At 39.6% G+C, this 20,422-nt stretch overlaps 1 protein-coding gene across 1 annotated transcript in view; it reads left to right on the top strand.

Moving 5' to 3' along the window:
• Nucleotides 1–725: 725 nt before the first annotated feature.
• hydin (HYDIN axonemal central pair apparatus protein) overlaps nt 726–20,422 on the top strand; it is a 60,667-nt gene continuing 40,970 nt past the window's right edge. Inside the window, 13 exon segments of the mRNA XM_085357132.1 lie at nt 726–765; nt 1,465–1,575; nt 2,019–2,094; nt 2,187–2,427; nt 3,229–3,329; nt 4,531–4,571; nt 4,574–4,653; nt 6,544–6,708; nt 8,179–8,349; nt 11,104–11,321; nt 11,437–11,595; nt 11,597–11,653; nt 11,865–11,886. Coding sequence (XP_085213258.1) covers nt 726–765; nt 1,465–1,575; nt 2,019–2,094; nt 2,187–2,427; nt 3,229–3,329; nt 4,531–4,571; nt 4,574–4,653; nt 6,544–6,708; nt 8,179–8,349; nt 11,104–11,321; nt 11,437–11,595; nt 11,597–11,653; nt 11,865–11,886 — 1,482 coding nt within the window.

Below are 20,422 nucleotides of genomic sequence, written 5' to 3'. Positions count from 1 at the left end.
TATGCTTCATAAGTGTAGACTATGATTTTCAAACATGTGCCATGATTTGTGGCTAACTTTTAGGGATTAACAAACATCCTGCTTGTAGTCCTGTGGTTTTTTCAAATAAAGTGGGCATTTCTCCTTCTAAACAAAAAAGAGGAACTCGTCACCCAGAAAAAACATAGATTTTCCAATTACAGGCACCACACAGTAGTCTGTCAAGGTTAACATATGGTTTAAATAAGCTGCTGCTACATCCTGAGATGTTCAGGATTAGTCATTAAGCTAACATTAATGTTAGCCTGCTGTTATTAGAGAATGCTAAGATTAACATCAAAGTGTTATTTCACATTACCTGGATTATATCTATATTCAAATTATGCAGAGATTAGTTAGTATTTAGTCACTTCAGAGTATGATCCACAGTGATGTACAACGTGTTCAACCATCTGCAGCTGAGGTCTGACTCAGTTTGCAAGCAGCAAGTAGCAGAAGCTTAGCCATATGTTAACCTTTATAGCCCACCGTGTAGTATCTGTAATTGGTAAATCTATGTTTTCTAGTAGAAGGGTGTTCTGTTTATTTAGAAGAAGCAAAGCCCAGTTTAACTGGGGGAAAAAAAATCCCACAGGACAGAGGAAGCACAGATGTCCCAGTTTTACACTAGCACATGAACACAGCTTACATTTGTGGATCAGTGCGAAGCTGACAGCATGAAATTTGTCTCAAAACCCCACTTGGGCATGCAACGTGATCTGTGTGTATCAGGAGATTTCGGCACACGTATTTAAGGTTTTGTAAGTGAGCGAGAGTAATGCCAAATATATTATTAGGCATTTGTAATTATAAATATTCATTCAGGTTTAGGTATAGACAGTTGTAAAATAGTTTTGTAGCACGTGCTTGTGAGTCCTCAAAAGTTTCACACAAATCACTGCCTGCATTTGTAAATCATTTACGTTTACGTGTGTGGATCATACCATAAGCATTTGTAAGACATATAAGCTGCATACACTTATGTTCCTTTATAAAATTGCTAGTATGTATGTATAACGCTGCAGATGCAACGTTATGTTAGTTGACAGAGCCTCTGTGGTTATAGTTTATTATACTGCAAGGTGGTTCTTCTGCCAGTCAGCAACAACGTGTAATAAAATCATCTGCAGGTTTTTTTTGCCACTTTTTATGCACACAGCTGATACCACGTACCATCTTTTATCTGTTGATATACTCCATAAAACACATCTGGTAGTTACATGATCATTGTTGGATATTTACTCTTCTGTTTCAACATTAATACACACATGTCTGTGAAGGTTCTCATTAATACACACACTTCATTTTGAGTTTTATGATAATATATTGCAAACTCTTATTGACTGAGTTTAGCTTATACAGGAAATCTTTCTTCTCCAGTTGCAGTTGTCGAATAAAGGGCTGATTTTGGCCGAAGTTTCTCTGCTGTGTTGTTCCCTCTGGGAGTGCCAGACTGTGGAAGTCACCTTCGCAGTCGGATTTTGGGTTCATTTTCTGAGGACTTGCTGCTAGCTGTGACAGGATAGCCTCAACCACTTACCTTCAACTTTAGGTAAAGCTCGATATATGTATTTTTTTTTCTCTGCTTATTCTGTTGGTTTTTGTTTTTTGCCCTTCTCCCCCGTCCCTCTTCTCAGCTGTTTTTCTTTCCCTCTTTCTTTCTCCCCTTCTTTCCCCCAGTCAAGTCTGTCCCAGCAAGTGAAAATAAAATAAACAATAAAAGGTGAATCAAATGGACCATTACGGCAAGGCTGGGATGGTCATTTTGGTAAAGTAAATCCGTTGGGCATCTTTCTTCGCCTTTAGACAATAATTCTGATGGCAAAAGAGCCAAACGGGACAGGCAGAAAAAAACAAAAAACTTTAGGTAAAGCTGGCGAGGAATGGAGCCATTGCTCTGACAGAACATTTACATGTTACAAGCAAATGTAAAAACTGACTCATGGATCCTTTACCTTCTCTGTACCTATTTTCAGATTTTTCATCTTGTTCTTTTCAAGGTTTCTTTGTCTGTTTAATCTGTCCTACAATCCACTTTGATGTTTCAGAGCTCGACTTTGGGGATGTAGCCTTTGGTATGCTACATTTTTCCTTGGATTTCATCCTTGCGTGCATGATAACATATATTAATATCTTTATATTTTCTCATATTGGCTCTCTCTCTACATATTCCCAGAAACACTTGTGTGCATCCTTTTCAAACCTTCCTTTGTGCCCGTGAACTTCATATTGCATGTCTGGGGAGATGGTCAGGCCTCGCCTAGCATTAGCTTATTTAGAAAGGTTTCTGATGAGTCACGAAAAAATTGGCAAGGTCATACTGCTGGAAATCTTCGTTCAAGGCCTGTGGAATTCACGATCTGCCCGGCAACAGGCTCAGTCCGTACTGTGTCAGATAAATCCATTAAGGTACAATTAATCAACAATTAATCAGAGACCAGAGCTAGCATACCAGTTTTAGTATAATGGTATAGTGCAACAATGCAGCCAACATTAGCTCATGGATTACCAAGATTATAAACATTTTCAAAGTGCACCATGAACACAGCACACATCACTAGAGTTTGTATTGACAAACCACAGGGAAGGGCACTTTTACCAGTCAGACAGAAGCAGGCCTCTTGTCTGGGCAAGACTTGCTATGCTAACACAAGAAAGCTGACCTAGTTAGTTCCATCCGCATTTTTATCAGGCTGCTTTGTTAATAATGGGTAACACTATAAAGCTAAAGGTGAATTTTTTTTTTACTTTAACTTCTTTCCTTTTAACTTTAGACACTGGTTTTCCTGTATTTCTCCTGTACTGGTCTTCCTGGCCTCATTGTGTGTATGTATGATGCATAGCAGATGCTGCTGATTACACCGGAAAACTCTCACCTCATACCTACCCCTGTTGCTTGTGATGTGTTTTCATGGTGTTATGTTGTGAAGATTCATGTGCTTTTTGTGCTGAGGAGTTTTTTTTTGTTTTCTGTTCTGATACTGAGCTCCTAGTAGGAGCTCAGTATGAGAAGAGTTCTGTTTTTCTCTCCTCCATCTCCCTATTTTGTTGTACATTTCATTGTTTTTCTTTACGCTACCTGTTCTGACCTGCCTACCCGATGTGATGTTTGTGTATTGTATGTATGGTCGGAAGAGGTCCAATTTTGCTGCAGGGAACTGCAAATGACAAATAAATGGCTTCATGATCATCATCATCAGGTGTGTACAGGTGACGTTGTACTCCAACACTGTTGGAACACACAGGCCGGTGCTAGTAGTGGATGTTGACGGCGTCGGGGAGGAAATGCTGTCTTTGTCTATGAAGGCTAGGTTAGACACATTTACATGTGAACATACACAGTCTGTTGAGTGTGAAAACTTACTCAAACGTTCAGTTGCTGAAGTTAGTTTGTGGTAAAATAAATCCAAGTAAACATCCTGTACCTTCCTGTATTTCTGCTTTTGTGCCCTGAGGCTGTTTCATTTGAAAAGATACTCAATAAAAAAAGAATGAATAACAATGATTCATCATCCCTCTACCAAAGGAAAATAGAATACAACCTCTTCTTAGAAAATTAGAGTTTATGTTTATGTTTGACAGAAAGCAGTGGTGTAATGGTGTCTTGGGTGGAGAATATGACACACAAATTCAATGAAATTATCTATGATTGTCTTGATATACTGTACTTTTTACTCATCTCAATTTATTTGTCATTATAGATTAAAAAGGGACTTGTGACACTCATTACCAGCTCAATCTTTGTTTTATTTTATTTATTTATTTATTTTATTCTGGAACTCCACTAGAGCTTTGAATCATTCACAGTTTTAAAAATATATTTAAGTTATATTGGACCATCTGTGCCAAACAAAGCACTTTAGATTCTCTGCTATTAAACCTGTTAGTTGTAAAAGCCCACTTTCTTTTGATTGGCTGCCCCTCACCTGACGTATACACACAGAACTCAAACAAGGGAACAAAAGATCTCTGTAAACTGTAAACTACATGATAGACTGTAATACAGCCTTAATCTGCCACATGACACCTGCTACATATATGTACTTAAGTATACAACTATATACACTGTGGTACCCAAAATGCCTGCTAGCAAACTCTTCTATCATCCTTTTTTCTCGAATAAAGTACCTTTTTTCTGCTAGTAATCTGCTGTGCTTTCAGCTGTCTGCATGTTCTGATGCTTTGACAAGTTGTGAATGTGGTCCATTGAACTTGCATGCAGGTGTCGGCAAATCAGTGGAGGATGTGTTAAATATTCAGAAGCTAATTTGCATTATAATACAATGGAATGTCACCTGCATCATCATTCAGAATAGGGCAGTGGCAATCTGACTTCCTCACGGCAATCACCGTCATTATACTTTTATGAATTCATTCTAATTAATAGAGTTTTGGCATGATGCTGTGCAATTACTTTTTGGTCCATAAATACTCTTCATATCTTTTCTTCTCCACCCATTTCGCTGTTTCTCTTCTACTTGTCTGACTCTCTTCTTTTGTCTGTGTTGATAGGTGTGTTGTGCCTGAGATTGTGGTGGATACTCCAGTGCTGGACTCCTCAATTTCCCCTATAAACAGAAAGTGCGGTTGACCAACTCTAGCAATTTGCCTGCCTGCTATGGCATGCTTGATCAGGTTGGACAGATCCATGCAGCAACAAAAAAAAAAAAAATTGATTTATAGAGTTTACATGTCTGTGTTAAGAACTGAAGTGAATTAGAGCATACATGTTCCTTTTCAGTCGATATGAAGTAGGAGCGAGGAGACAGTTAACTTAGCATAAAGACCGAAAATGTGAAAAAATACTAACTGGCTTTTTCTAAAGGTGAAGAAAATCGTCATAAGCTCAGTAACAAAAACATTATATCTCATTTGTTTAAAGGATCGTCTTACAGCTTGCCAAAAACACAGTTAATGACTTATTGGTTGCTCTAATTGTCTCTCTTGTCCAGACTGAAGAGATTCTGTCTTAATGTAATTACTGTGTGGTAATGGGGACACATCTTCTTGTCCTCGCTTTCCTTACTGAGCTTTGGTGATGTGTGAAAGTGCTACTTTGAAGATATCTTTTTTTGGATTGTTTAGCCTTAGTGTTCATCAATTATTTTTGAAATACACTCACTGACCACTTTATTAGCAGATTGCAACCCCCTTCTGAATTCAGAACTGGCCCTTATTATGTTAGAGGCAGCCATGAGAACATTGATAGGTTTGTAGCTTGAACCCATCCGCTGGAACGTTGAAGACAATATAATTACACTGCAAAGCAAGACACAAGTAGGCAAGCTTCTTCATGTTTCTCGTGCACGGGAGAGAACCGGACAGGCACCGTTCCTTCGCTTGACCCCAGTTGCTCTCGTCCGTTCTCCCGTACCACTGTTCTTTTATTGAGGTTACATGAATATGCATAAGTTCATTAACATATGACGTCTACATACACACAAAGAGTACCTTGTCTGTGTGTGTGTGTGTGTGTGTGTGTGTGTGTGTGTGTGTGTGTGTGGACTGCTGATCAAAGGGTCAAACATCCTTGGTCAGGAAGAGGGTAGCCTCCCCCTCACCCTAGATGGTTCATCCTAGATAACACGGTGAGGAAGTCCTGCAGTTCATCTAAACAAAGAGCACTTAGACTAGAACAGACGCAACTACGTTAATCCTACCATAAAACAATAAGACACGGTATGACCTCTCATGCTCCCAAAGTGCTGTCTAATACACACAAAGTTTGCAGACTATCAAGGATCAAAACCTCTACCAATCTACAACTAATTACAAAACTCTAAGCATATATAAGTAAATATTTCTAAGCATAAATGACAATCAACAATACAAATCTAACAAACATGGATAAAGAGATGGATAGCAATAACATTCAAGTAGCATCTGTGGTGTTGAATATGATGCTCACTTGGTAGTAAGGGGCCTAAAGTGGACTAAGAAAATATCCTTAAAAGCCTGAGCATTTGATACAGATACATCCGCCAACTGTCTTGTATTTGGGTACTCACCCCATTGAACATGAGACTGGCATCGACAAAGCATATTCACATTGAGGACTGCTACTTGCTGGACATTTTCTCTTTTTCGGTCCATTCTCTGAACCCTAGAGATGATCGTGTGGGCAAATCCCAGCAGAGCAGCAGTTTTTAAAATACTCGGATCAGATCGCCTGGCACCAACAACCATACCATGTTCTTTCTTCCTCTTTCTGATGTTCAGTTTGATCTCGAGCAGGTTGTTGGTATACATAAATGAATACCTAAATAAGCTGTTGCCGCACTGTCGCTAAGTAAGAAATTATTTTTTGAGACAAATGAAGGTTTAAAAGACAACAAAAGCTGACCTCATATTATCCATTACTGTGCTTTATCCGTTTATACAGCAGTGATGAACACTAAGTGGGACTGTGGATTTCACAAATGTCACAAATGTTTCATCCCATGTATGGAGGCAAGTTCCACAATTACATCTGATGCACTATGGCTGCATTAAAATGTATATATTTTTTACTGTCTCTGTATTCAGGAAAATGAGGAGAATCCATCACTGCTTTTAAGCAGTTCTGCACCTAGACGAGTGATTCATCCCGGCAGCTCAGAGAAGCTTTCTGTGTGTCTCCCTGCTAAGACTGTTGGAAAGCGCCGCAGCACTCTATGAATTGCTGGGTTCAGCAGCCTCCAGCCATACCTGGTCAGTGGAAGTGTTTGTGTTGGACTCTAAGTTAAATACACTGAACAAAAATATAAACGCAACACTTTTGTTTTTGCTCCCATTCCCCATGGGATGGACGTAGAGACCTAAAATTCATTCCAGATACACAATATAACCATCCCTCCCAAACAGTGGTCACAAATCAGTCCAAATGTGTGGTAGTGGGCACATCTGCTATATTGAGATAATCCATCCCACCTCACAGGTGTGCCACATCAGGATGCTGATCTGACATCATGAGTAGTGCACAGGTGTACCTCAGACTGCCCACAACAAAAGGCCACCCTGGAATGTGCAGTTTTTTGCGCTATTGGGGGTCTGGGGACCCAGAACCGGTCAGTATCTGGTGTGACCACCATTTGCCTCATGCAGTGCAACACATCGTTGCATGGAGTCTATCAGATTGTCAATTGTGGCCTGTGGAATGTTGGTCCACTCCACTTCAATGGCTGTGTGAGGTTGTTGGATATTCGTGGGAACTGGTACTGTCCGGCGTATACGACAGTATACGCCGGTCAAGCACATCCCGAACATGCTCAATGGGTGACATGTCCGGTGAGTATGCTGGCCATGCAAGAACTGGGACATTCTCAGCTGCCATCTGCCCTGAACAATGTGAACCATGATTCATCCGTGAAGCGCACACCTCTCCAACGTGCCAGATGCCATCGGATGTGAGCATTTGCCCACACAAGTCTGTTAAGGCGACGAGCTGGAGTCAGGTCAAGACCCCGGTGAGGACGACGGGCATGCAGTTGAGCGTCCCTGAGACGGTTTCTGACAGTTTGTGCAGAAATTGTTTGGTTGTGCAAGCCAATTGTTCCAGCAGCTGTCTGGGTGGCTGGTCTCAGACGATCTTGGAGGTGAACCTGCTGGATGTGGAGGTCCTGGGCTGGTGTGGTTACACGAGGTCTGCGGTTGTGAGGCCGGTTGTATGTGCTGCCATATTCTCTGAAACGCCTGTGGAGACGGCTTATGGTTGAGAAATGAACATTCAATGCACGGGCGACAGATCTGGTTGACATTCCTGCTGTCAGCATGCCAATTGCACGCTCCCTCATTGCTTGTGGCATCTGTGGCATTTTGCTGTGAGACAAAACTGCACATTCCAGGGTGGCCTTTTGTTGTGGGCAGTCTGAGGTACACCTGTGCACTACTCATGATGTCAGATCAGCATCCTGATGTGGCACACCTGTGAGGTGGGATGGATTATCTCAATATAGCAGATGTGCCCACTACCACACATTTGGACTGATTTGTGACCACTGTTTGGGAGGGATGGTTATATTGTGTATCTGGAATGAATTTTAGGTCTCTACGTCCATCCCATGGGGAATGGGAGCAAAAACAAAAGTGTTGCGTTTATATTTTTGTTCAGTGTATGTTTGATATCTGAATAAAGACATAATATTTATTCTTTGATCCTTGAATATTTCTGTTCTGTTCCAGGAGGTGGCCTTGTCATGTATTGGACAGGGACCAGTAGTTCACATCCAAAGCCCACAGCTGAGCTTTGGTAAAATCCCAGTTCTGAAGAGCATTGCCAAAACCCTGCACCTGTATACCCAGTCACCTATTCCAGCTCACTTTACTACTACCATGATACAGACACTAGAATTTGTGGCATAGGTGGGCAGGCATATACTAAAAATTGATTTAGAAATTCTTATACACTTTAAAACAAAACAACAACAACTTTATATGAGCTTACATCTCATAGTGGGATGCTAAAGCATTTGGAAGCATACAGTAAACATCTGGGGGAAAAAAGCAGCGTTATCCAGGTTTAAGAGTGGATTTACTACATATCTCTCCAGTCATCTATCAGTTCACGTACTGGCTTTCTGTCTTCCTTAGCTCCTGTGACTAATTCATTTTCAGTCCAATTGGATATGTAATTAATGAGCTGATGATTTAATTGCTTTGTTAGCTTTTGAAATAATTAGCTGCCACTTCAATTTTAGTCCTACCACAGGAGAATATATTATAAACATTATATATACATTACAATCCAGTCAAATGGTGACATATTTTGTCAGTGTAGAACAATTTTAACGATCAACTCACAGAGCCTCGCTTTTGGATATTGTAACATTTATGCACAAATAGTAGATTAACCCATGCTGTATAACAGACTTCCACTTCTATCTCTCACTCTTCAAATGGTACTTCAGTGTTATCAGCTGTTACCTACATATTAAGACATTTTCCACATTAACTACGTTTGATTTTCTAGGTCTTAAAAGCCTTTTAAATTAAAATGGTTATGTTCCACTTGTATGCATTTATAGTGCTTACTCATGGTAAATGAAACACTAAACTTTCTGGCAACCAGAGAGCCACAGTTTATCATATTTAGTGTTTCACTTTTCTCTGAAAGCTCTTCCCTCCCTACGTACTGTCATATCAGCGTTGCCTGATATCCACGGGGAGCCAACTTGTGACTGGAACTGTACCTCAATACTTCCAAAGCTGACATAGACACAACCATCCACATGCACAATTTTAAACACACACAGGCAAACCCCTGTGTAACTGCAGTTTTATGACCCTGTCCTCTCCTCTAAGGCAATGTTGAGGAAAGGAGTTTCTCCTCTGCACTCTCAGGCGTCAATCGATGCAGATTTTCCTAGAATTACATTACGTCTCGCTCAATAGGCTGGCAAAGAACCACACAAATAGACCTGATGACAGAAGATCACGGGGATATTGCATAAGGTACCCAGTCTGTCTTGTCATTTAAGTGACCATCCGTGGGAACAACTTCATTCCTCATCCATCCTGGCCTTCTGTTATCTTATATGGTGTCGAACCATTCAGACAGGCAGTGAAGAATTGTGTGAGCACTGCAGGCTGCACATGAACACATTTGCTTTCCTGGAGAATCCCTTACATAAGCAGACTTTTATTCATGTTTTTTAAATTCTCCTGTCAGTGATACATAAGAACTGGAAAACTGAAAGAGAAACGTTATTAAAACTCAGAATATTCATTTTGAGTTTGCTGCTTTTTTTTGACAGTCGATTTTGTCGCTCTGTATTACTGTTTGACATCAAACTTGGCTGGCAGTAGTCTCTGCACCATCAATACAGGATTTATTAAGCTTTTATGCGCTGTTGATAGCAGCAGACCATACAGCACAAATCAGAATTCTAAACCCTTCCGTCTTGTGCTGCATTTAAAAGCAATCAATGCTAATCGAGCTGTGTGATGCAGCAGGTTTGATGTGATTATTGAGATTCCAGTCGTCTTGCTCCTTACCCAGGGGAGTCAACCCTGTGCTCTTTCTCCTCTTTTGACTCCACCCACCCCTTCACCACGATCACCCTGGTATCGACCCGGTCCAAGCCAGCTTTCAGCAGCCTCTTTCCTCGATTGTACAAATGCTGAGAAAGTGATCTGCGACTTTCAAAGTCACTCACTGGTCAAGTTTTGGCTGTTTGACATTTTTCCTCATACGTATCATCTCTCCTTCAAACTGAGAAGGTGGCTTTCAATGTCAAAATGTAGTGAAAGCTTTATATTTAAGTTTGAGTGAAAATATTTTTAAGCACCGATTTACTTTGTTGTGCTATAAGGCAGTGAAAGCACGCAAGCTTCACCGCATTAATAGGACGCTCATTTTCAAAACCCCAATTAAAAGTTTATGCTCCAACCATAGATCAGCAGAGCTTCTGTATAGAACATTGATTGCGATTTCGACCACTGCTTTGTCAGATATATGTACACTACGCTGAGCACAATGAAAAGCTATCTGCTGTGTTTAAAGACTGCAGAGATTTATTAGATTTATGTCTGTTTTCTCATTACACTGGTCTTTATTTGGAAAAGTGCAATCGAACAATCCGCAAAGCTGCGAAATAAAATAAATATATATAGCTATGTTGCAGCAGCTCTATTTTAAAAGCTATTCTCCTGTTTACATCTCTGTGTATTTTATAGCAGATTTTAGCATAAGTTACACTTGTCTTATTTAACGTGCATCCACACATTAGCCTTCCTCAGAGTAGGGATATGTTTTGTCTTACTTACTATATGTCAGGCAAAGAGCTGCTGCTCTATTTCCAACTCAAGGATCTCATGCCGCATAGAAGTGTAGAAGTGATGTGATTATTCAGCTATATGATATACACACATCTATCTCTCAAGGATCTCAGTAGCATTGTGCCACACAGTTATAGAAAACGCTCGCACAGGGGAGATATTTTCAAGCACCACATTTCAGTGATGGAAAGAGCTACTGGAAGGACCGCACTGCCCCTCTTTTCTAGGTGAGGCTTTCTGTGGTAACACCTTAGCTCATCAGGTTCACACTGTAAGTTGACTCAGATTATAACTCCTATGTTTCCTTAGGCCACCAGAGAGTCCTTTTAGCGTGTTGAGTCCAGTGAGGCAGCTGTACTGCCACGGGGCCAGCTGGAGCTCAAGGTTGTGGCACACCTGAAGGACATGATTCAGTTCGAGGGCAAGTTGGAGATCTTTATACAGGACAGTCAGGCGCACACTGTCCTGCTCTCTGCCACTGGCACTGGAACTACAGTTGCCATTGACCGACCTTTTCGTCCCGGCCTCGACTTAGGCACACACTTCAGGTAGAAATCACTATTTCATTTTCACAAATTCAATTTTGACTTAGTGTGAAGTCCTTTTGCAGAAGTGAATAATATGACACCAAGAATCTGCCTTGAGCTCTCTTTGCTTTGTAAGCCATGAGTCATATCAATATCACTTCAAGCTCTTCAACCTTGGCATGCGAGTACACCGGATGAACAGGAAGATTGATAACTCACAACCCACTTCAAAAACCCACAAAGGTGGAAACTTGCCTAGCCAGAGTTTCCTACCTCCTTTCTCAACTCCTAAACCTATATGCTCCAAGACGTGGAGTAACTCCTTCTAGCAGAAAGATGGTCAGCCTCATTCTGTGATACTGTGAGCTTTTTTCCAGCTCACAGTGTCTTCAGACTGTCCTAAGGTGAAACTGTTTGTGTGTATGTCCTGAAAGTGAATAATCATAGCCAATCTGTGCATTAGAACAGATGCTGCAGCTCAATATGCAGTATACTACATGTACAGACTTTTGGCTTCCCAGGTTGTATGTGAGCATCAAGCGTGCTATGCTTTTGTTGGTGCAGGTGCTACCAGGAGAAGATCATGGTGTGGATGTTATTTGTCACTTCGTAGCTCCACTGGTCAGCATTTTCCTCAAAGCAGCTTCTACATGAAGAAGGTTAGTCATGAGCAAGAATACCAAACATTGCATTTTTAGTACTTTTTTAAAAGCATATTTTTTGTAATACTCTGCAATGCTTTTATGATTGCATCCCATAACTGTTTTAAATGTTGTCTAAAGGTTATGTGGACAATCATCAAAGGTCCCATAAACTGCAGCTCTCATGAATGTTAATCTCATTTGCCTCCTTTATGTATATTTCTGTTAACATTTTGATTATTTTTAACCAACCTTTAACTATTAATAATTCAAACTGCAGCAGTTTAATACCTGTGCTTCAGACACGTCTCTTTGTTGTTGTTCACTTAATTTAAAAGGTTTCTGTGTGTTACAGGTCAAAGGAGAAAGACCCCTACACGAGAAGCTGATTCTAAAGAATATATCCTCTCTGCCTGTCTCCATAAAACTCTCACTTATAGAACCTTTCTCTCTGTGTGAGACCCCAGGAGACCGCAGTATAGAGTACAAATTGTTGTTTTTTGGTTGTTTTTATTTCTAATTTCCAGAGGTGGGACCAAGTCATTGTTTTGCAAGTCTCAAGTAAGTCTCAAGTCTTTATCCTCAAGTCTCAAGTCAAGTCTCAAGTAATGTCAGGCAAGTCAGAGTCGAGTCTCAAGTCACTGGTGTAAAAGTCCGAGTCAAGTCACAAGTCTGAAACTTTGAATTTCAAGTCCTTTCGAGTCTTTAAAAAAAAAAAAACAACGAAAAAAAGCATGTTGCAGTTATATGCTAAATGTAAATATTAGACCATGTAATTTTAAAATCTGTGTTTTTCTCAACACATGACAAAATAGTGAACTTAGAAAATATACACAAATTGTGAAATTGCACCTCTTTAAAATGCAGCTCAATTAAACCTAGCTCCAAGAATAATTTTCACCGACAGTTCTGAGATAAGCTGCATGTTATTCTTGGATGCGGTTGTAGGACCAGCTTTAAAATCGCATGACAAAAATATCATACACATTAAAAAAAACTGTATCACCAACGTAGCCTGGACAACATTTGCTAGTTAGATGAAGTCAGCTATCTCATCTTAGCATATTTATATGCATATTTATAATCATACGGTTCTTGGAGTGAGCGCATACACTCATGAAGTTTAGTAACTTCCGGTCACTGCAACAAGCCCAGGTACAGTTTACCGACGGATGGGTGCAGGACCTTGAAACGCACCGTGTCGAACGAAAGACCATCGTACGTATCATAAGTTTACCAGTCTCACAAATCGTCGTCATAAATATACATTCCTTAACCGTTTATTAATAGGACCTTTGAGCTCAACGGTAATTAATTAGTAGTGGAAATAATTTCTGGTAGCATCACAGAAATGTAGCAGTGACAATAATATTGTATGCTGTAATCGTACTGGGCAATTAGTGATACAAAAAACCTGTTTTATCCTGTGAATAAAAGCATATGTTTTTGTCAATGTACCATAATAACAGAAGCGAAACGCAATATTGTGTCAGGACAATTTACTATTTATGCACAATAAACAAAGGAGCATAGCGCGACAATTTCTGTTCAGCGCCAGACTTGCTTGTAACCTATATCACCAATTATGTTATGAAAATGACGTATTAACTACTAAAAAACACTGACCTTCGTGTAAATGCTTGGAGCAGACTAACCTGTGAGCTGGAGTGTTCTGGGACGTTATATTTGATCTTTGAATGGCTGCAATCCAGGCCATCCGTCGCATCTTTGTTACTTCGGAAACATGGCTTGAACAATTTCTCTTCCACGACGTAATCCGATAACAACCGATCTCTTTACCCGTCGGCTTCCCGTGGCTGTCATGCGACCGGCTATTGCAGTTAATAATACAACAGCTTCTTGACATTTTTGTGTTTCTTTTTATCGCTGTATAACTGATTTTAATTGAAAGCCTGCGTGCGCTAGTACCGCTTGCCACGAGTTCCCAGAATCCTTTGCGGTTCTACCCGTGAATGACGTCACATTTTCAATCTCTATATAATATGCGTGTTAAATTTTATATTTGGGGTAAAATATCAAGTCTTTTCAAGTAAACCGGTTCAAGTCCAATTCAAGTCCCAAGTCATTGGTGTAAAAGTCCAAGTCAAGTCACAAGTCTTAGAACATTTTTTCAAGTCAAGTCTAAAGTCATAAAATTAATGACTCGAGTCTGACTCGAGTCCAAGTCATGTGACTCGAGTCCACACCTCTGCTAATTTCATCAAGTACAGTTCTAATGATTCTATTTTTGCTGAAACATGCTGTTTAATCATTTAGCTGTACTTATCTGTATCATACCTTTAACTCAGATTAATCTTATTTTGTGTTATTGCTCATATCTAAATACTCTTTTAACGCTTCGTAATATCTGTTTGTGAAGTTTGCTGTGCAGAAGTGAGTCTACTGTGTTTTGATATTCTTGGAACGCAGTATGTGCCCTTAAAGACAGTTGCCTCCAAATTAAACAAATAGAGATTTGACAGTGCAAAATCACTGATGTTTTTTGGCACTAACCCCAAATTAAGTTTTGATAAACTCTAAATTGAAAAATATGAAATATAGTTTTGTTGAATTCTGTAATGATCAGTGAATTTAAGGTCAGATATTGCATACAGAATGTCCTTATTTTCATTATTATAGCTCAAATTTTGTGAGCTCATTAAAAAGCTTGAGGCTTTCAAACACCTGGCATGTCTGAGTGAAGCTGTAGATTAGATGAATATTGTTGACAAGTTTGGTTCCCATGGCAGAATCACAATAAATGTTTCAAAAAAAGTGTGTAAAGGTTTGTGAAAGGCCTATGAACCTGCGGTGTAGGAGTCATCTGTTTAAAGTAAGCAACAAAAACAATTCAGTTATTTTTATTTCTTCCAACTGCAAGACCATACTCTGAAAAAGAAGTGTGCATTATTTTGATGAATATATCAAAATTCACATTAGTCCTATAAGTACTGTATATATCTTTCCAGTCTGTGGTTTTAGGAGACGGACATCAGGCTGAGGTGTGGGTATGCTTTAATTCAGCTTTCTATAAGGATTGAGAGTCAAGAACTGTGGATGTGGTAACTTTGATGCAATCTTTTTCTTACATGGTGCATTTATTTTCATTCTTCACCTGGGTGTTTTGACCCCAGTTGGGTTTACATTGAAATTAAATCAGCAATAATTTTTTCTTTTCACCCATTATAATTATCTAAAACCCATGCTTTCACTGAGCTATAGGATAACCTTTTTCTTTGAGTAGCCTTATTGAGATTAAAGGTTTAAAAAGACCAAAAGATGAGGAACTATTGTGAATAACTAAACTGTATTCTCTGTTCACTTACTAACATAGTTAAAAAAAACTCTTCTTCTCTTCTTTCATGTGTTTGCCAGTTTCTTGAAGTAAATTACCAGGGACACACGCAGCATGAGGTGGTGAAGCTGCACGCAGAAGCCCATTACCCCGGCCTCGACTTCTCCTCCAGCACAGTAGATTTTTATTGTGTATTAAACTACACACAAACTCACAAACCAATCACCATGACCAACTGCTTCCTGATTCCTGTGTCCTATTGCTGGGCTTTTCTGGATGACCAGAGACATAGTAACATCAGGTATATTTACACCACACACTATTAAAATGTTGCATTTATCAACCAGACACTGTAAGTTATTCAGTTGATTGTTGTATAATTTTACAGCTATATATTCAACAGTGACACTTTTAGTAGAAAATACATTACAATAATGACTAAGCAAATAAAAGTCCCACATAATTATATTCCAGAAGTATCTATTGTAAAATGTAAATTGGCAGTATCTGTTATGTTATAGTGTAACGACCTACTCCCAGAATTAAATAAAACAGAGATTTTATAAAAGAGAGATCTACAATATTAACAATGGCAGTTAAAATGACTGTCCGAGTAACTGCACAGAGCTTTTACCAAGATGACTGCTCAGTTGCATGACATGCTTTTAGAAGAACATTGATTAAACCCCTAAAAATGCATCTCAGTTCATCAAAGTTGCATACTTAAAATTATTTTCTATAAAGCATAATCTCACAATGCCTTTAAAACAGCAGTCCCCAACCTTTTTTGTGCCACGGACCAGTTTATGCCCGACCATATTTTCATTGACCAGCCTTTAAGGTGTCGCGGATAAATACAACAAAATAAAACTAGTACCGGTACCGAAAAAAAGATTTATTCATAACACACGTGAAAAGACCCAGGAAAACCGAGTTAACGATAAAAACGATAACAAAATAACGCTGAAAACCGATAAAAACCCTGAAAACCATACATTTCACACCTGAGCCTCAACTCTCACGGCCCGGTACCAAACGACTCACGGACCGGTACCGGTCCGAGGCCCGGGGGTTGGGGACCGCTGCTTTAAAAGGCAACTTTGAATGACCTCATTTAGTATACGCAAATTTATCCTTGCCTCATCATGTTTGATGATTGCCTGCTGCCTCCTTCTACTCTCTCTCGGCATCTGCATGGCCGGATCACTAGCACATTTTCTTTCTACATGCAGGAAGGTGCTGGTTCACACTGCTGAACTGTATAAGTTGCTTATGTTTGATAAACCTTTTTCCCCCCATCAGCTCTGACAAGTTAGTCCCTCTGCTCACGTTAGCCATACTGCTTCTTAGGGTTCTTAGGGGTTTCCAAAATTAAACTGAATTAAATTAAATTAAATTAAATTAAACTGAATTAAACTGACCTTTTGACCTTAAGGTCAAAAGGTCAGTTTAATTCAATTCAAATCAGTTGTGTTAATGTAGTGTCAAAACACAACACTTACCTCAAGGTGCTTTTTATTGGAAGGTAAAGACACAACAAGAATACAGATAAAATGCCAATAATCAGCATAAGCAAACACTTGGTAACAGTGGGGAGAAAAAACTCAGTTGTAACAGGAAGAAACTTCTGGTTCTGGGTCAAATCCACCATCCGGGTGGGGCCTTTTGGCTGAGTTTGCATGTTCTCCCCCGTGTCTATGTGGGTTCCTCCCACAGTCAACACATGCTGTTGGCAGATTAGGTTAATGGTGATTTGAAATCAGCCCTAGGTGTGAATGTGAATGCGAATGACTGACAGTCTCTTTCTGTTAAGCCCTCAAACAGATTGGCAGCCTGTCCAATGTGTACACTGCCTCTTGTCCTGTGGTAGCTGGGATAGACTCCAACCCCCCCACGATCCTAAAATTGGAAAGTGGAAGAAAGTGGATGAATGGATGAGTGGATAAAAAAAAAAAGAAAATAACCAAAAAAAGTTAAGAAAAAAGTATTATAGCCTTTCATCACAAATTAGGAATTATCAATTTACATCCTAGGTTTTTCTTTATGAGTTGGCACAGAATGAGGGTGGCTTTTCTGTTATTTTGCTGCAGGACCACAGGATGCTAAAGCATCTGTGCTCTGTAAAAGCTACTGGATTATAGAACAAAAATAGAATTGGATTACTGAATAGACAAGATTCAGGAGCAAGAACCAAATGGATTTCAAACATATTTTTAAACTCCCCATTGGGGTGAGTCAGTCCAGTAGCTGCATTTAACATTTAACCCCCTGAATTGCAAGCCAAATCCATTATAAATTATCTGGGCAAGACACATTTGCTGATTGTGTACTTTATTCAAGCCTTGGTTTTGGCTTACCTCCCCTTAAATGAACTGTGAATACTAAAGTAGCCAGCCTATCCATGGCCTTGAACCAGCTAATGCAATAGGGCTAAAAGATTTATCACCTTCAATCATCGTCTTCGTTTTGTTTCTGTCCTTGTCCTCATCTTAAGGCTTTACATTGCTTATTTTTTAATTTTCCTTTTCCTCTTTCCCCTCTTCATGCTCTTGTGTCAGTGCTTTTCTTTCCCACCTAATCCGTATCACCCTTCTCTTCTCTCTTTCCTCACCCTTTCCTTCTTAGATTGCAGCCTCTCTTACCAATCCGTCTCACAGGCTGTCTCGCTAATTAAATGGGGACCTCACTGTGCTCGCACAGACTCTCTTTAAAGTCTCTTTCTCCCACACAAAACTTGCTCTATCTTGCCATGTTCAGCTAATTACATCCCTATCAGTAATTAAACCACAGCCCTTGGAGAGTGGAATTTCAATAGAGCTAACTGTTTTCTATCCATCTATTCCACTGATCCACTCCACAGATGGAGGCAGCACACTATAGACAGACACTGTAGGTTTTCTGTCTATGGGAACTCTTTTCCAGCAAGAAGTAAAGTAGAAGGCTTAGTTCACCTTTTACATTGTACTGCAGCTACTTTCTATAGCTGCCTGATGGATTAGATCACTGCACAACTAAACGACTATCTGATCAGTCACAACTAATGCAGTAACATTTATTTCGGAGCATGTTTTGTTAAAACCAAAATTTATAGCAGGACTGGCAGGATAAAGATCCTTGATCAAGTTTTAATTGTCTGTTTGTGGACAACAAGGGTCAGAAACAGCCTTTAATGCATTTTCCCCTAACCCTAACCCTTTGTGTTGTCACTGGAAAAACACATTGCTTTGTAGACCTTTATTTTCTTTTTGAGTGCTCATAGTTTTCTTAATTATCAAATAAAGACTGAATCTTAATATACATCACAAAAGAGACAAATGTGAGAGTATTTTTCCCACCATCAACATTACTAATTTAGATTAGATTAAGCTTTGCCATTGCAAAGAGTCTGGAGAATATGAAGTATTAAGGTAGTTTAATGCCTTGAGATTTCTTATTGATTTTAGTGATAAAACTGCTTTAATGCCCTTGAGATTCCTTGCAGTTTTGCATACAGTGACGCTATAGCAGCTTATTAGTAATTGTGCAAGGTGATAACATATCTTATGTCCAGTATGTTTGTACTGTTTCATGTGCAGTTATATTTGACTGAACTTAATGTGACTATGCTGGTGATTTCAGTCCTGAGAAAAACTTTCTTTTTTACAGGACTCTGTACAGTTCTATGAAAAACTAAGCCCTTCCTTACTTCTTACATAGGGATTAAAAGGGTAAGTAGCAGTCAGGTGCTGCTAATTGAATGCATTTGATTGATCATTAGCAAATGTGAAAACAACTATAACAGTGAATGTTTTGAGTTTGCTGGTCTGGAGTGTTTTAACACAGTGTCAAACAGGAAACCATTGCTGCTGCTGCCCATCAATCTGGGAACGATTATATAGTCAATTTCAAACAAGTCTGTTTTTCTACAAAGAGAAAGATTATTCACGAGTTAAAACATTTAGGACAGTTGGCAGTCTTCCCAGTAGTTTCCTCTGCCATGAATTAAGAGACTGGTAAAGTCATACAGAAGACAATTACTTAAAGTTATTGGTGCTAAAGGTGGTTCTTCAAGCCTCTCAATTATGGGATGTAATTAGTTTTTCACAAGACTAAATAGATTCCTGTGAAAACTTTATTTTTCACATGACTGTATACACAAACTGGAGAGAAAAGAAGCATATAAGTATATGATCCCAAATAGGATGCTCTACGATTCTACCAGAAGGCATCATGGAAAACACAGAAGTCTTCTACAACACATATTTTACAGTGAAGAGTTGTTATGGTTTGGCAGGGCAAGCCATGGGGATGTAGGGAAGGAGGACCCAGGTGCAGAGCTCTGTGTGTAAACAGTGCGTTTATTTACAGTGAATGGAAAAAACAACAATAAATCCCCTTGCTCTCCCCTGACTCCCGTGTCGTGTCTTTCCGTGAAAAGTCCGTGTCTCAGCACTCCTCGTGCTGGCTGCTGTCTGGCGCTCCACACTTCTCCTGGGGAGCTCCAAGACTCTCCTAAGTAGCTCCCCCGATGAGCCCTGATCAGCAGCAGGTGTGTGGCAGGAGCTTCGGGTGTGGCCAGTCCCCTAGAAGGGCCACACCCACCAGGCCTGCAGGTGCTTGACATCCATCCTACAGCCAAACACACACCCACAAATACCTGCCTATACAAAAATGTGGACACAGAACAGCAGCACAGTATCACCTATACATATAACAATATAATTCATAACTGCTCAGGGTCGCTCCGACCCAGGGTCCCTGACAAGAGCAGGGTGGAAAAATCGTATGTGATGCTATGTTGATACTATATGTTGCCCTGGAAAACAATACCATCTTTCTGATACAATTAGTACTTCACAAGAAACACTGGAAGTCAAATTAGAAGCTGAAATATTTTAGAGAACCTGTTGCTTGTTTTTGCCTGCGTATTAATAATGTATTGTAAGAGAAAAAGGTACAAGATATTGTATCAGCTTTAGTCATCTTGCTCAAATGATGGACCTTAATCTTGACAACAACGCAAGCAACTTTAAAAAAAAAGTCTTATGTAGAGTTAAAGATGTGTTTTCACCAAATTCTGCTTGTACCTATATGATGTAACCATAGTGAATTTTTAAAAACATTATGAAAAATGGTCATTTATTGTGATGAACCTTCACGGTGATGAGAAAATGCTTTACTAATATTTGTAGTTAATTTAGCTCACA

The sequence above is a fragment of the Diplotaxodon limnothrissa genome, linkage group LG7 (assembly GCF_057381915.1).
Source record: "Diplotaxodon limnothrissa isolate DT_005_m linkage group LG7, D_limnothrissa_male_GT1.1, whole genome shotgun sequence".
NCBI classification, from domain to species: Eukaryota; Metazoa; Chordata; class Actinopteri; order Cichliformes; family Cichlidae; genus Diplotaxodon; species Diplotaxodon limnothrissa.
The sequence above is the reverse complement of the archived record's forward strand: the minus strand, read 5'-3'. Positions and strand labels throughout refer to the sequence as shown.